This window comes from Rhinichthys klamathensis, unplaced genomic scaffold (genome assembly GCF_029890125.1).
Source record: "Rhinichthys klamathensis goyatoka isolate OS25496 unplaced genomic scaffold, OSU_Roscu_1.1 h1tg000139l_1, whole genome shotgun sequence".
Lineage (NCBI taxonomy): Eukaryota > Metazoa > Chordata > Actinopteri > Cypriniformes > Leuciscidae > Rhinichthys > Rhinichthys klamathensis.
The window spans coordinates 1,951,701-1,967,032 of NW_026606674.1; the positions used below are offsets into that span (position 1 = coordinate 1,951,701).

The 15,332-nt window shown below is 45.7% G+C and overlaps 1 protein-coding gene across 1 annotated transcript in view; it reads left to right on the forward strand.

The window, feature by feature from the left end:
- Positions 1-858: 858 nt before the first annotated feature.
- The window catches only part of LOC130089885 (scavenger receptor cysteine-rich type 1 protein M130), a 140,075-nt gene continuing 125,601 nt past the window's right edge, over positions 859-15,332 (forward strand). Inside the window, exons 1-2 of the mRNA XM_056257451.1 lie at positions 859-904; positions 3,795-4,035. Of these exons, the coding sequence (XP_056113426.1) occupies positions 859-904; positions 3,795-4,035 (287 nt within the window). The remainder of the gene's footprint in view (positions 905-3,794; positions 4,036-15,332) is intronic.

Sequence of the window (15,332 nt, forward strand, 5' to 3'; positions counted from 1 at the left end):
GATTCAAATGGAGGAAGGAGTGGGTATATTTCACAGCTTTAGCTGGCTCTTCACAGGACTCAAGCAGAGAGAAGGGAGGTGATTACGCTTCACGGCTTTAGCCGGCTCTTCACTGGACTCAAGCAGAGAAAAGGGAGGCGAGTACACTTCACGGCTTTAGCCGGCTCTTCACTGGACTCAAGCAGAGAGAAGGGAGGCGAGTACACCTCACGGTTTTAGCCGGCTCTTCACTGGACTCAAGCAGAGAGAAGGGAGGCAAGTACACTTCACAGCTTTAGCCGGCTCTTCACTGGACTCAAGCAGAGAGAAGGGAGGCGAGTACACTTCACGGCTTTAGCCGGCTCTTCACTGGACTCAAGCAGAGAGAAGGGAGGCCAGTACACTTCACGGCTTTAGCCGGCTCTTCACTGGACTCAAGCAGAGAGAAGGGAGGCGAGTACACTTCACGGCTTTAGCCGGCTCTTCACTGGACTCAAGCAGAGAGAAGGGAGGCAAGTACACTTCACAGCTTTAGCTGGCTCTTCACTGGACTCAAGCAGAGAGAAGGGAGGTGAGTACACTTCACGGCTTTAGCCGGCTCTTCACTGGATTCAAGCAGAGAGAAGGGAGGCAAGTACACTTCACAGCTTTAGCCGGCTCTTCACTGGACTCAAGCAGAGAGAAGGGAGGCGAGTACACCTCACGGCTTTAGCCGGCTCTTCACTGGACTCAGACAGAGAGAAGGGAGGTGAGTACACCTCACGGCTTTAGCTGGCTCTTCACTGGACTCCGGCAGAGAGAAGGGAGGTGAGTACACTTCACGGCTTTAGCCGGCTCTTCATTGGACTCCGGCAGAGAGAAGGGAGGTGAGTACACTTCATGGCTTTAGCCGGCTCTTCACTGGACTCAAGCAGAGAGAAGGGAGGTGAGTATACTTCACGGCTTTAGCAAGCTCTTCACTGGACTCAGACAGAGAGAAGGGAGGCGAGTACACTTCGCAGCTTTAGCGGCTCTTCACTGGACTCCGGCAGAGAGAAGGGAGGCGAGTACACTTCACGGCTTTAGCCGGCTCTTCACTGGACTCCGGCAGAGAGAAGGGAGGTGAGTACACTTCACGGCTTTAGCCGGCTCTTCACTGGACTCAGGCAGAGAGAGAAATTAGTATTTTCAACCACATCAACGGGCTTTCACAGCTTTTAGCGTCTTCTGCAAAGAGAAGGCACAGGCATGAGGTCTCGTCCACCACTCGCTGATGTTAAGCTATTTGGGAAACAGCTGTGAAGCACAATTCACTCAATGTAGTATAGGTCCTACAGTGAAATTTCACTCACCATGCTATTCCATACAATTCACAGGGACGTCAATTGTTCCATAATCCGGCTAGAGTTCGACACTAATCTCACCCAAGGTGCTGACTTCTTTATAGCTTCTCCCTTTCTCCTCCAACCTGTCTTTCTCCTTACCCGAGTCCAAATCTCTCTCTTTCTCTCCCACCCGAATAACTCGACGGCCGGGCCCCTCTTCCCTCGTGCTCCTCTCGTTTTTCCTCTCTCCTTTTTTCTTTGGTTTGAATGTAATACCCTTTTATGTCACCCTCAATCAAGGCGCGTCCCAATCGCTGTTCCGCTCACTCTCCTCCCGCACCTGTTCTCAATCTTTCATAATCATCTCCGTTATGGCCCGATATACCCGGAACCGGATTCCCGCACCGAAAAAAGCTCCCCATAGGAAACTCCGGCCAGAATTAAAAGTTGAAAGTGAAAGTTATTTTATTTTATTGCTCACCCTGAATTTGGTCCAAGCTAGAAGGACTTTCATTGGTATAACACAAAAGGGGATTTTTTTTTTTGATCCATGTGGCATGTAACCTGGCCCTTGCCAGATGAATTTCGCTCCGCCTAGCTTCACTCACATCCATCTGGAACCGATCCATTGAAATGGCGTTTCAGAAGGCTGGGCCTTATCAAAAATCCTTGCATATGATTGGATAAGCCACTTGTCTGTCATCTTTATCGACGTGCTATTTCAACCACTCACACCGAAGCCAACCCGTGACGCTGAAGAATCCGGTCGGGAGAAGGCACTGATCTATATAACATCGTTTCCACCAACAAAAGCCTTAAGAGCCGTTCTCTGATGTTCTTTTAATGAAACAATATTAGGTAGATTGGACAACACGGATGAAATCAATGTTAACAGCATCAATGTTAACGCTTGTTTCCTCGATGCGAGCCGCCATTGTTGTCTGAATCAAAACAGTCTCACGGTCGCTTCTCCACTACGTCACATCTATGAAACTCCCGCCCTGCGTCCTGATTGGCTAAACCATAAAGTTGGTTGGAGAAATCACTCTCAATGGAAGAGGTTCCAGATGGATGTGAGTAGGGGTGGGAATCTCTAGGCACCTCACGATTCGATTCGATTACGATTCAGAGGGCTGCGATTCGATGCTAAATCGATTATCAGAATCTTTTTTTTGTGTGTGTGTGACTATAAATACTTTGCTTTAAAAGTACAAAGTAATGACCCATAAAGAATTAACGTACAATATATTTTATTAACATTGCAAAGAACCAACAGGAAAATACATGTGTGTCTGAACTAGCAGCAGCATATTTGTAGTAAATTAATAATATAACAACGACCGGTAACGTTACAGCCGAGTGTTTTTCCTCCTCTGGCTGGAAACGTGTCATTTGGCTTCATGTGTCTTGTTTCCGAAATATTTTAGTTTTACTCTACAAAGCTTACAACTAGTGTGGCTCTTGTCCAGCTCCTTTCCCCCTTCAACTTCAGAAGCCAAAATATTTCCACACGTCAGCTTTTAACGAGGAGGGTGTTTGGATTTGGCGCTCAGCCATCGCGTCCGCGTCTGTTATGTGCACGCCACAGACGGTCCGGCCACTGCACTTCCGCGCTTCAGAGTTCCGTCTTTCGCGTTCCGTCAATATTACGTTATTATAAATATATATCTAAAAAAAATTTTTTTTTTTGAAAATCGATTTTTGACAATTGTGAATCGATTCAGAATCGTCCACGTCCGCATCGCGATGCATCTAAGAATCGATTTTTTCCCCCACCCCTAGATGTGAGTGAAGCTAGGCGGAGCGAAATTCATCTGGCAAGGGCCAGGTTATGTGCCATGTGCTTTATTTTATAAAATGACATCCGGTAGCTTTTGTGTGAGTAATGCATGATATTTAATGGTGAGTTATTTATTCGTTCGTTTGTCAATTTGGTAGTTGACAAGCCCAGTCTTGATTAGCTTTCAGTATGTTGAAAAGAGTGGATATAAGAGAGATAAATTATTTAGTTATTTAAAGGTCCCCTGGCATGGGGTTATTTTTTTATTTTATAATGTTTCCTGGGTTGCCCTTATAATGTTAGTATGTTTTTTAGATCAAAAATAGTCATAATTTAAAAATAAAAGGCATTTTTCCTAGCCTGATTTTAGCCTCTGATTTGAACGCTCTGTTTGAAGGGGCGTGTCTGCTGTTGGATTCAGTGTAACCGGCCACTGCTGTGATTGGCTGACATGCTTGCATATGAAATAGCTACTTATTACATGTGAAACTCTCTCGAATACTTTTACTACAGTTTGACTGGATGGCCACACACACTGCCACTGTTCATTACAGCTTCTGGAATTATTCTTTTTTTTAAAGAATATTTTGAAACGTTACTTTTAGAGTTACCTTTGATAATTTCTAGATTTTTTTGTTTGGAAAACTGTAAATGTTTGCATAGTTATTGTAATTAACTATCAAGCATTTGTTTTTGTCTACTGTGCACTGTCATTCCTGTAATATGAACAGGTCATAAAGCTTCCAGACTCGTTAATGGATCTCACCTGTGCTCTGGGAGGTTAGAGATACTTGATGATCAGTCGTGGGTTTCAGTGTGTGACGCTGCCTTTGACCAGCAGGATGCAGAGGTTGTGTGTGAGAGCTGGACTGTGGGGCTCCTGTACAGGTGCTGGGAGAAGATGCTTTTGGCAAAGGAGACGCTCAGATGTGGACACAAGAGATTCAGTGCAGAGGAAATGAGTCGTACTCGGTTACTAACGTAACCTCGGTTCTCTCTAGAGAGGGAACAAGTACTGCGTAATATCTTACGCTACGGGGAAAACCTCTTTTCCACGAGATATTGAAGCCAAAAATTATCCTTAATTTTGAATTAATGTAAAACGCTGTGCAGCAGCATGCAGACATAGGCAGGACGGCTCGCGCGCCTATTGGCTGCCCTGCTGCAACAGCAGCAGCCTATCGAGAGAGGCGCTGCGTGACACCATATCCAATGGGGGCATTTCGCGCCCATTTCGTCAATTCCCGCCAGAAAGGGCGTGGTCTCGCCCTATAAATATAGCTCGATAAGGCTGGTACACTGGTTTTCATCGCCGAAGCGAACCAGAGCTGTGTATGCACGGCAAGATACGCAGTACTCGTTCCCTCTCTAGAGAGAACCGAGGTTACGTTAGTAACCGAGTACGTTCTCTTACGAGAGTATCTCTCGTACTGCGTAATATCTTACACTATGGGGAACACAATGCAAGACGCTGTGCGTACTGGGATCCGACACCAAAATCCCAAGGGCAGTAGCCCGGGTCTCATGTAGTGCATAATCACCATAGACTCACAGAGAGTCGGGGAAGAGAGGCTGCAAGCATCATTCCCCATGAAATAGCATCCTACAGGAGCTAGTTATGTTAACAGTGTTTCACACAGACAGGGTGAACGTGTTCAGCCTGAACTGGGTAACAGTACGGGTTATTCAACACCCATGTAGCTGTGAGCGATGCACAAGCAAAACTCAGCATCTGGGCCGGTACAGCGGGGCAGATAGCACTGAATTCTATACCGACAGAAGCTTGGCTTGTAAGGCGGGAACCTCTAGGTTATAAAACCTTATAAATGTAGACGGCGAGGCCCAGCCCGCGGCCGTACAGATATCTTGCAAGGTAACCCCACTATACCACGCCCACGACGAGGCCACGCCTCTCGTGGAGTGCGCTCTGACACCCAAAGGACACTGCAGGCCCTTAGAAGTGTAAGCCAGTGCTATGGCGTCGACTATCCATCTGGATAGGCTCTGTTTTGATGCGGCCAGTCCCTTGGAGCGTCTGCCAAACAAAACGAAGAACTGCTCGGTCTGTCTGAAGACAGACGAGCGGGACACATAAGCTCTCAGTGCCCTGACAGGGCAAAGGAGACTCGCATCCTCCTCCTCATCATGAACCGAGAGAGCACACAGGGAAATAACCTGGGCCCTGAACGGTGTGTTGAGGGATTTGGGCACGTACCCGTGCCTTGGTTTGAGTATGACTTTTGAGTCATTAGGCCCAAACTCCATACATGACGCGCTTACTGAAAGCGCTTGTAAGTCCCCTATGCGCTTCACTGAAGCGAGAGCCAAAAGAAACACCGTTTTGAAAGACAGATGCTTCATGTCTGACAAATGGATTGGCTCGAACGGGGCACCTTTCATGGCTTCCAAAACCGTAGAAAGGTCCCACACCGGGACTGAAGGAGGTCTAGGAGGGTTCAGCCTCCGAGCTCCCTTAAGGAATTGCACGACTAGGTCGTTTTTCCCCAGTGACTAGCCAGACACAGGTTTTGTAAACGTTGCTATGGCCGCCACGTACACTTTGAGCGTGGATGAGGTCCTGCCCTTATCCAGCAGCTCTTGAAGGAAGGAGAGTACTTCCGTGACCCCCCAGTCTACGGGTGAATAGCCCTGAGCTTGACACCAGGCAGAGAACACAGACCACTTCGAGGAGTAGAGCCGTCTAGTAGACAGGGCTCTCGCCTGCGTGATCTTGTTTAACACTCCCTCCAGGAGGTTAGCGGGTACCCGTTGATGGCCCATGCATGTAGGGACCATAGTTGCGGGCGAGTATGCCAAATAGAGCCCTTGGCCTGAGAGAGGAGGTCTTTCCTCAACGGTTTTGGCCATGGGGCAGTGCTGGTCAGCCGCATCAGGACTGGGAACCAAGTCTAGTTTGTCCAGAGCGGAGCCACAAGCAGCACTGGGCATCCGTTTTCCCTGATTCGTTCCAGCACTTGAGGCAGGAGCGAGACGGGGGGAAAAGGATAGAGGGGACAGCGAGGCCAGACGTGGGCCAGCGCGTCCTTGCTCTTGGAGAAATATTTCGGACAGTGAGCGTTTTTGTGGGACGCGAACAGGTCCACCTGCGCTCTGCCGAACGTTTTCCACAGCAGTTGGATCGTCTTGCGGGTGCAGCGACCATTCCCCTGCTGGGACATTGTTTCTGAGCAGTCTGTCTGGTCCCACATTCAGGTGACCAGGCACATGCGCTGCTCTCAGCGAGAGCAGGTTGTCCTGAGCCCAGACCAGAAGACGTTCCGTCAACCTGTAAAGGTTTCGGGACCTGACGCCGCCCTGGGGATTTATGTGTGCCACCACTGACATGTTGTCCGACCGGACCAGGACGTGGTGATCCGTTACCTGGGGACAGAAGCACCGTAGCGCTTTGTCGACTGCTATCATTTCCAAGCAGTTTATGTGAAGGAGCCTTTCCCGTTCTGACCACAGGCCAGCGAAGGGTCTGCCCTTGAGCAGCGCTCCCCACCCCAAGGTGGAGGCGTCCGTAGACACCACCTGCACACTCGAGGCGGTCCCCAGACTCACACCTGACTGAGACCAGTTGGTTACTTTCCAAGGTTTCAGAGCTGAAAACGCACTTTAGATCGACCCTGAGGCGAAACAGACCAGCGGTCCGTGCCCAGGGCGGAACTCGCGCTTTCAGCCACATCTGCAGTGGGCGCATGTGAAGCAGGCCCAGCTGGAGCACAGAGGCTGCTGAGGCCATCAGGCCCAGCATTTTCTGTAACCTTTTGAGCGGGACTATAGAGCCGTGGCAGACGGATTTCGCGACGCGCTGAATGTCTAGTCCGCGCTCCGATGACAGGCGTGCTGTCATGGATCGCGAGTCCAGCACTGTACCCAGAAAGAAATTTTCTGACTGGGGGACAGTGAGCTCTTCGCCCGATTGACTGTGAGGCCCAGATTCTCGAGGTGCTCGAGTAATGTGGCCCTGTGTTCTATGAGCTCTGAGTGAGATCGAGCTAGAATCAGCCAATCGTCCAAGTAGTTCAAAACTCGCATGCCCCGGAGTCTCAGGGGTGCGAGAACCGCGTCCATGCACTTCGTGAATGTACGGGGTGCTAGGGACAGGCCGAACGGCAGGACTGTGTATTGATATGCCTGGCCCTCAAAGGCGAATCTCAAGAATCACCTGTGATGGGACGCTATTTGTATCTGGAAATAGGCGTCTTTCATATCTATTGACATAAGCCAGTCCTCTTGGCAAACTTGCGTGAGGATTTTCCTGGTTGTAAGCATTCTGAACTGGTGCTTCAAAAGCACTCTGTTCAGCTGTCGCAGATCTAAAATGGGTCTGAGACCTCCATCTTTTTTCGGTACCAGAAAATATCTGCTGTGTAGGCCCCCTTTGCTCTGAGCTTGAGATAAAGGTTCTATAGCACCTTTGCTCAGAAGTTTCGCTATCTCGGCTCGAAGTAGATGAGATACTTCGTTTTTTACCGTCGTCTCGACGCGCGCCGTACAACGGCGGGGACGTCGAGCGAACTGTAGCGAATAGCCTCTTTTTATAGTGTTCAGCACCCATTCTGATACCCCAGGAAGCTGTGCCCACACTTTCGCGTGAATAGCTAGGGGTAGAATGAGATCTGGGCTCTGGCCGTGACATAGTGACGGCAAGGGAGCTCCGGCGTGCTGTAACGCAGACACTGTGTTTACAGTGTGTGAGGCGGGGGGCGCGCCGATCGCGGCGGGCAGCCTAGCCGCGCTCAAAACCCTTATAGCAGTTTGCTGAGGGAGAGAGAGCGGGGCGAGCCCCGTGGGGCTTAACATGTCTGTGAGTGAATGTGGGCGCAGGACAGCGCATTTACTGCACTGAAAAACACCATCGGCCTGAGCTGACTGAATGCGTGTTGGTTTCGTTTTTACAGAACCAGTGGGACATGTGGTGTGTAGTGTTTGTGGGCACTGAGACGTAGGCACATTCACTACATTTAGTGCACAATCGACATGAGGCGATTTTGTTTGTGCGAGCCCTGCATTTTTGCGGGCTGTGTTTGTGTGTAGAAATGAGCCCTGGGTTGTGGGCATTTTTATTACACTCATAACACCATCGGCTGTGGCCGGAATACCAGAAAATACATCGTTTATGTGATTTATCTGGGTCGCCATGGGAACAGCATTTGTGTGCAGGCAAGCGGGCATGGTACTGGCTTGCTTACTGCAAAATACACTGGAACAGTCACATTTTCTGGAACCGAACGAGCGAAAATTTCAGTGGAAGTCTGGCCGCGGCGAGACTAAATTTTTATCTGCTGCAAGAGCCGGGATCGAACACGGGTCTCTCGCGCGAAGGCTTCGGGTTCCGCCCCTGAGCCACAGGGAGAACAACATTAGCGTAAGCAGATAAGAGAGCGTCATCACAGTTTTGTGTGTGTCGGCGTTTGTATGCAGGTGTGCGTGTTATACAACAGGCTCATTGCTGCAATAATGACATTTTCAGCCGCTCAAACTAGGAGCTGAGAAATGTTTGAGAAATGGAGATTAGTCCGGCCTCGGCGGGGACTAAAACACACTCTTTTCTCATTTTACCGGTGACGCACGCCCATGGGGGGGCGGGGTAGATTTCTTATAACGTAAAGAAAGCTAGCCGCGGTTTTAGCGGTCTTGATGCTGGCCCGTTTCCCTGACGACTCGCGGACAGAAAGGGGAGGTCCACAGAGCTCGCCCAGTCCTCACTGTCCGACGCCAGGATAGAGAAGCAGGTCTCCTCTACAGATGCAGCTATCTCGTCGTCATTAATGGCAGGAGCGGCGGCGCGCGGCGGCCGTTATCCGTCAGTGAGCGACTCGAGTGAAGCTGGTGAAGCTGGCAGGCGAACCGGCGAGCTTTCACGGGCTGGAGAAGGCTCGGGGACCCGCTGAGTACGGCGCTTTTTTACGGCGTGGCACTGCAGCGGGTGGAAGTGCAGTCTCGCTGAAGGATGCCAGGCGAGTCCTCAGAGTCACAGTAGGCAATCGCTCGCAGTGAGGGCAGCCGCCGTCGGCGAGCGCGAGAGCTGCATGATCCTCTCACAGGCAGGAAACACATCACATGGCGGTCCCCGTCGCTGAATGTGGCTCGGCACGAGCCACAGGAGGATGGCGTCTTTACAAAGACGCGGCTCTTTTAGATGATAGCTGTGTGAGTCGCGGGGCGAGCACACACACACACACATACACACAGAGCAGAGTAAAGGATATATAGTACAGGATATATAGGCGGCGAGGCCAGCGACTCCAGAAGCTCGTCCCGCTGAAAGGCTTGCGTCGACGGCGCGGCTTCTCACTCCGGATCCAGCGATGCGAGAGGCTTCGCTGAAGAGATGAAAATCAGTGTACCAGCCTTATCGAGCTATATTTATAGGGCGAGACCACGCCCTTTCTGGCGGGACGTGACGAAATGGGCGCGAAGTGTCCCCATTGGATATGGTGTCACGCAGCGCCTCTCTCGATAGGCTGCTGCTGTTGCAGCAGGGCAGCCAATAGGCGCGCGAGCCGTCCTGCCTATGTCTGCATGCTGCTGCACAGCGTTTTACATTAATTCAAAATTAAGGATAATTTTTTGGCTTCAATATCTCGTGGAAAAGAGGTTTTCCCCGTAGCGTAAGATATTACGCAGTACGAGAGATACTCTCGTAAGAGAACTCAGATTCACCTCTGTCCAACACGAGCAACATAACGCTTCAACATGTTGATATGGCACACGCGGGGTTTTCTTTGTCGATCGTGGGCAGGGGCGTAGCAACCGGGGGGGGGGGGGGGTGCACGTAAATCACGACTTCAAACCACGACTCACGACTTTGTAGCATTCCAGGCCAGTCACGCCAAACTACCTGAGCGCAATATACATACTTATTTTTTCAGACACATAACATTGTAATACATAATCGTGTGTGTATATACATACTTATTGTTTCAGACATGTTTTGTATGGTTTTGCGGGCTATGTGACGTCAGAACTCGTAACTGGGAGTACATCGATCTAGTACGAGTTCACGGGTGGGAAGTCACGGGTTTGACTGCCGTTCCAGTGCACTTTCACGGGTATAAGGTTGGAAAAACACGGGTTACAGGTTGCCTGGAACGCGGCATTAGACTTGAGTGAGCTAACATTCAGCCAATCACAGCGCGAAGCATCTATTGGGCGCGTCTGCCATGAGCTTCAAATCTTTTGTTGCTCTTGCGAATTTTCGTGTTTGTTTAGTCGCTTTGCTGTTTGGCCGTCTAATGCACCCCAGAAAAAAAAGCAGAGGACTACATCATTTTTTTTCAAACACACACTGTTACAGTATGTCGCGATGACATGAATCACACGTAAAGTTTCCTTATTATGATTTAACCTACTGTAACGCTGTAAGAAGTGTAAGACAACAGAACCCGTATGGACCTCGTCACGTCGCGCCGGATTGTGCCGAGTGTGTGTTAAATGCTCTCCTACTTGTTGCTTTGGATAAAAGCGTCTGTTAAATGAGACATAACAGATTATTCCCAGCAGGCACACAACGTCATAAGACGTTGATATTTGGTTAAATTTTGGTTGCGACGTCGGGTGACCAAAATTCAATGTAAATTCAACATCTAATGTCAATGTTAAATTGATGTCCAATACCGAATACATTGATTTAGGTTTTATTGATATATTTTTATAAAATGTCTGTTGTATAAAATTATGTAGGCTAGATGTAATCTGTTATGTACTCATTGAACACTTTTTTTGGTCCAACTGTCAGTAAGATAAAAGTTATTGTTCAAGTGTAGTTTAACTGAAATATTGTAAATATCATAAAATATCTTTATTTCATAAAAATAAAGTATAGATGTCCACAGTCCAAGTCCTGCAATATTTTTTTTATTTCGAGTATGATTTCACAAAAATAGGTTGCTGTAAACTATCATGGCATGTTCCCAAAATTGGCACTAGGGTGCTGTAAAACGCCAATTACTATCTAGAATTTATTATTATGAACATCACCTTTCAGTCCCTTCAGAAAAACGCGATTATGTAATCGCATGATTCACTAATCAGCCAAAGTCTGCATATTTATGCGGGGGCATTTTTTCAAATACGCCGCACTTTTGCCGTATAAATTGCCGATTTCCACGCAAAATATGCGGGGCTTGTATGATTTCATAATCCCCGCATTTTTGTTGCAAAAAAAAAGTCACATATATCTTAGCAGAAAGTTGGGTAACACTTTAGAATACGGTTCCTTCGTTAATGAATAACTACACAGGAACAAATGAGTAACACAATATTAACAATCTAGTAACTACTATTAACTAACAAGAAATTCTGATTAACGAATTAGTAAGTAACAGCGCACAGATGAAAGTAGTAGTTCACTATTAACTAATTGATAACTACTTTTTTTTATGCTTCCCAGAGAACTACTGAAGAAGATTAATAGTTCATGCAAAACTAATCAATAACTAATGCAGGACAAATGACTAGCACTACATTAACATTAATAACTGCTGTAAACAAATACACAAGGTTTATCAATATGTAGGCTAATAGCATAGCAGACTTATGATTTGGGAAATAATTAGCCAATGCTCTCTCCTAGAGAACTATTTATCAACTAAATAATTGTAAAGAAATGGCTTTTTAAATGCAGTTTTCGGGACCTACTTGTCCTGTAGTGATTCAATGCCAGTCCAGAGGAATGCCAGAAAATTGGGCAGAGTCACGGTGACGGCTGGAACATATTGAGTTATCGGCCATCCAAATACCATATACAGTGATTATATTATTTAACCTATACCTCGCAAAAAAAAAAAAAGATTTTATTAATGTCTCCTACCTCATACGTGTGTGCAAATATCTTGTGAAGGATTAGAAGATTCTACACTTTAGGATTGGCTTTTCATGTAAGAATCATGGTAACTAACTAGTAATGACTCAAGTGTTAGGCCTACTACATACTTCTAAAGGAATGACTAATTATTTGGATCCGTATTCTAAAGTGAAGATCATGGTAACAAACTAGTAATTACTCAAGTGTTACTACATACTTCTAAAGGAATTACTAATTATTTGGATCCGTATTCTAAAGTGAAGATCACGGTAACTAACTAGTAATTACTCAAGTGTTACTACATAGGCTACTTCTATGGGAATTACTATCTAAAACTTCACCAAAAACCTCAAAAGCTTAAAAGAATTAGTAATTCCTTTAGAAGTATGTAGTAACACTTGAGTAATTACTAGTTAGTTACCGTGATCTTCACTTTAGAATACGGATCCAAATAATTAGTCATTCCTTTAGAAGTATGTAGTAACACTTGAGTCATTACTAGTTAGTTACCATGATTCTTACAGTAGTTCTCTGGGAAGCATTAAAAAAAGTAGTTATTGCTTAGTTAAAGGTATTGTAGGTAGGATTTTTTTTTTTACTTTTTGCCAAATTTGTTTAAACTTTCTATATATATATCAATGCATAATTAAAATGTAAGTACTCTGGAAAAGAGAGTATAAAAATCGAGTGTCTGTAGTCCTCTCAGGGCTGTAATAAACACAGCTACTTATCTCCATTCACTTCCACCCCCTCCATTCTGGGCTCCTTCCAAAACCACGCCCCCAAAACACATGAACGCGCGATGCCGACAGCTCACAGCTGGAGGACGCGCTTACCAGCGCCGAGCGGAGAGGAGCAGTGCATGTAGTGACATCATGTCAGACTCACATGTAATAAAATACCTAACTTTATCATTATGAATATAAACAACTAACATGGCTGTTAGTACTCACTATCAAGCTAGCATATCGATACTGGTAAAGTTTAAAATATATTGAGTTTGATTCGTTAACGAGCTAGTAACATAAAGCAAAGCTAAAAACAGGTTGCATTGATACACGTTTTCCCATTACAATCAGTTACACTGTGATGAAGGTGAATTTCGTGTAAGATTCATAACATATACGCCGTGTTTTGCATGTAATTGTGTCTCTTACTAGTCTCTTACCCTCCTCGAGTCAAACGAGTGCGCGCATGTGGGCAGCGCATGTAGCAGCGGGGGTGTTGCCATGGTTGCGAGAGAGTGACAGTCGCCTAAGCCAATCCTTTGTTTCGTCCCGGAAGGAAATAATGAGCTGTGTTTAGTGCAGATTAAACGGTCTAGAGTCACTCGATTTTTATACTCTTTTTATCAGAGTACTTACATTTTAATTATGCATTAATATATATAGAAAGTTTAAACAAATTTGGGAAAAAGTTTTTTAGACCAAAAACGACCTACCCTACCTTTAATAGTGAACTACCACTTTCATCTGTGCGCTGTTACTTACTAATTTGTAAATCAGAATTTCTTGTTAGTTAATAGTAGTTACTAGATTGTTAATATTGTGTTACTCATTTGTTCCTGTGTAGTTATTCATTAACGAAGGAACCGTATTCTAAAGTGTTACCATTAAGGTCTGAAATAAAACAAGATTAAATATTCCAGCACTTTCTGTGATGTAGTATGTTTGCTTATCATAGGAAGTAATAAGAAATAGCTCTTTACATTAAGGTAGTAGCTAGTGAGAACAGGGTGTTGGGGAATCACTTTTTCTCTCTTTTTCATCAAACCGCAGTTTTTGCAAGTTCCCGCAATTTCATCACATAAAATTGCAAATATCCTGCATATTCCATCGCCGCATAATCAAGGATTTTTGCCCGCAACAATCACAAAAAACTCTGCATTTTTCTGGAAGGACTGACCTTTGGGTCACATCACCACACCATTTTGTCCCCCCCACTTTTATAATGGCTGCTACGCCCCTGATCGTGGGTACAGATAATATAGTCAGTATCACTGAGCTTTAGCTCCACAACATAAGGTCCAGAAAACTTTGCTTGCAACGAAGAGCCAGGAAGTGGTAACAAAACAAGAACTTTGTCTCCCTTCACAAAGGAACGAATGACAGCTTTTTAATAAAAAAACTCCATCTTTATTTGAGTATTTAACAAAGCTGACTGAGCCAGGTCTCGAGGTTTATGCAGACGTTCTCGAAACAAGCTCACATAATCTAAAAGATTGTAAGATGGACCGCGTGTGCCCAAAAACTAACTCTGCGGGACTATACCCCAGAGACTCCTGTACAGTCTCACGTACAGAGAACAACAGCAATGGTAATCCTTCGTCCCATTCTTTTTCTGAATCAACACAATAAGTCTGTAACATGGTTTTCAAGGTTTGATGGAATCGTTCCAGTGCTCCCTGAGACTCGGGCTGGTAAGCGCTGGAAACGATATGTTTAACATGCAACTGAGACGCCACTAGTCCCTGAATTTTCAGGGAACATTCCGGCAAAATCCAGGCCCGCATCTGGGACGAATCGAATACTGCCCCCATGAACGAGATCCGCTGGCTGGGGGACAGCAAGCTTTTGTTCAGTTTGATCCTTAACCCCAAAATGCCAATCTCTAGGTATGGTGAAGGGTGTGTGATGATATGGGGCTATTTTAATTCCAAAGGCCAAGGGAACTTTATCAGGATGCATAGTATCCTGGATAACTGGCCTTTAAAAAATAAAAATCTGCCTGCCTCTATGGGAATTTAACATAGGGATGTCCTCACTTACGCCCCCTGTATTTTAAGGAAGAACATTTATTTATTTACGATACATTATTCATTCACAAAGAAAATTGGTGTCCTTGAAGGTTGGATTTTTCCTTTTTTTTTTTTTATTAAAGCATTAAGATCAATTCCCAAAAGATGATTTTGTATTCCTCTTTTTAGTCAACTTTAGCATGGGTGTGTTCACTTATGCTAAGCACTGTACATGTATATGAAAGTATGCATTTATGCAATATCCTTTGTATCCTTTTCCTTGTGCGGACATTTTTTGGTCCCCATGAGGGGAACAGCTTATGCATCTTATGGCATTACTCGCATGTTACTTCCAAACTCTTTATAGGTCATTGATATAACTAATTAATTTTTTATTTTATTTTTTATACTTGCCATTTCACAAGAGAAATTACTTAAAAAGCTCTCATCCAAACTGTAAAATACTCAAAATATGAGGGTACAGTACAGGGTGCTTTGGAAGATACTATAGTTCTGTACTGTACAGTACTGATACTGGCTCTCTCTGCTGGTCACAATGTGAACAACATGCTTATCTTTACTATGGTTATGGTTTTAGTGGGCCGTCTGAAACCACTTTTGTGGAAATAGGTCAATTTCACATTAGTCAAAGCAATTATTTGACATACACGGAAGGAAGGTGTCACAAAATTAATTTTGTGATGTTTTCCACCCCTC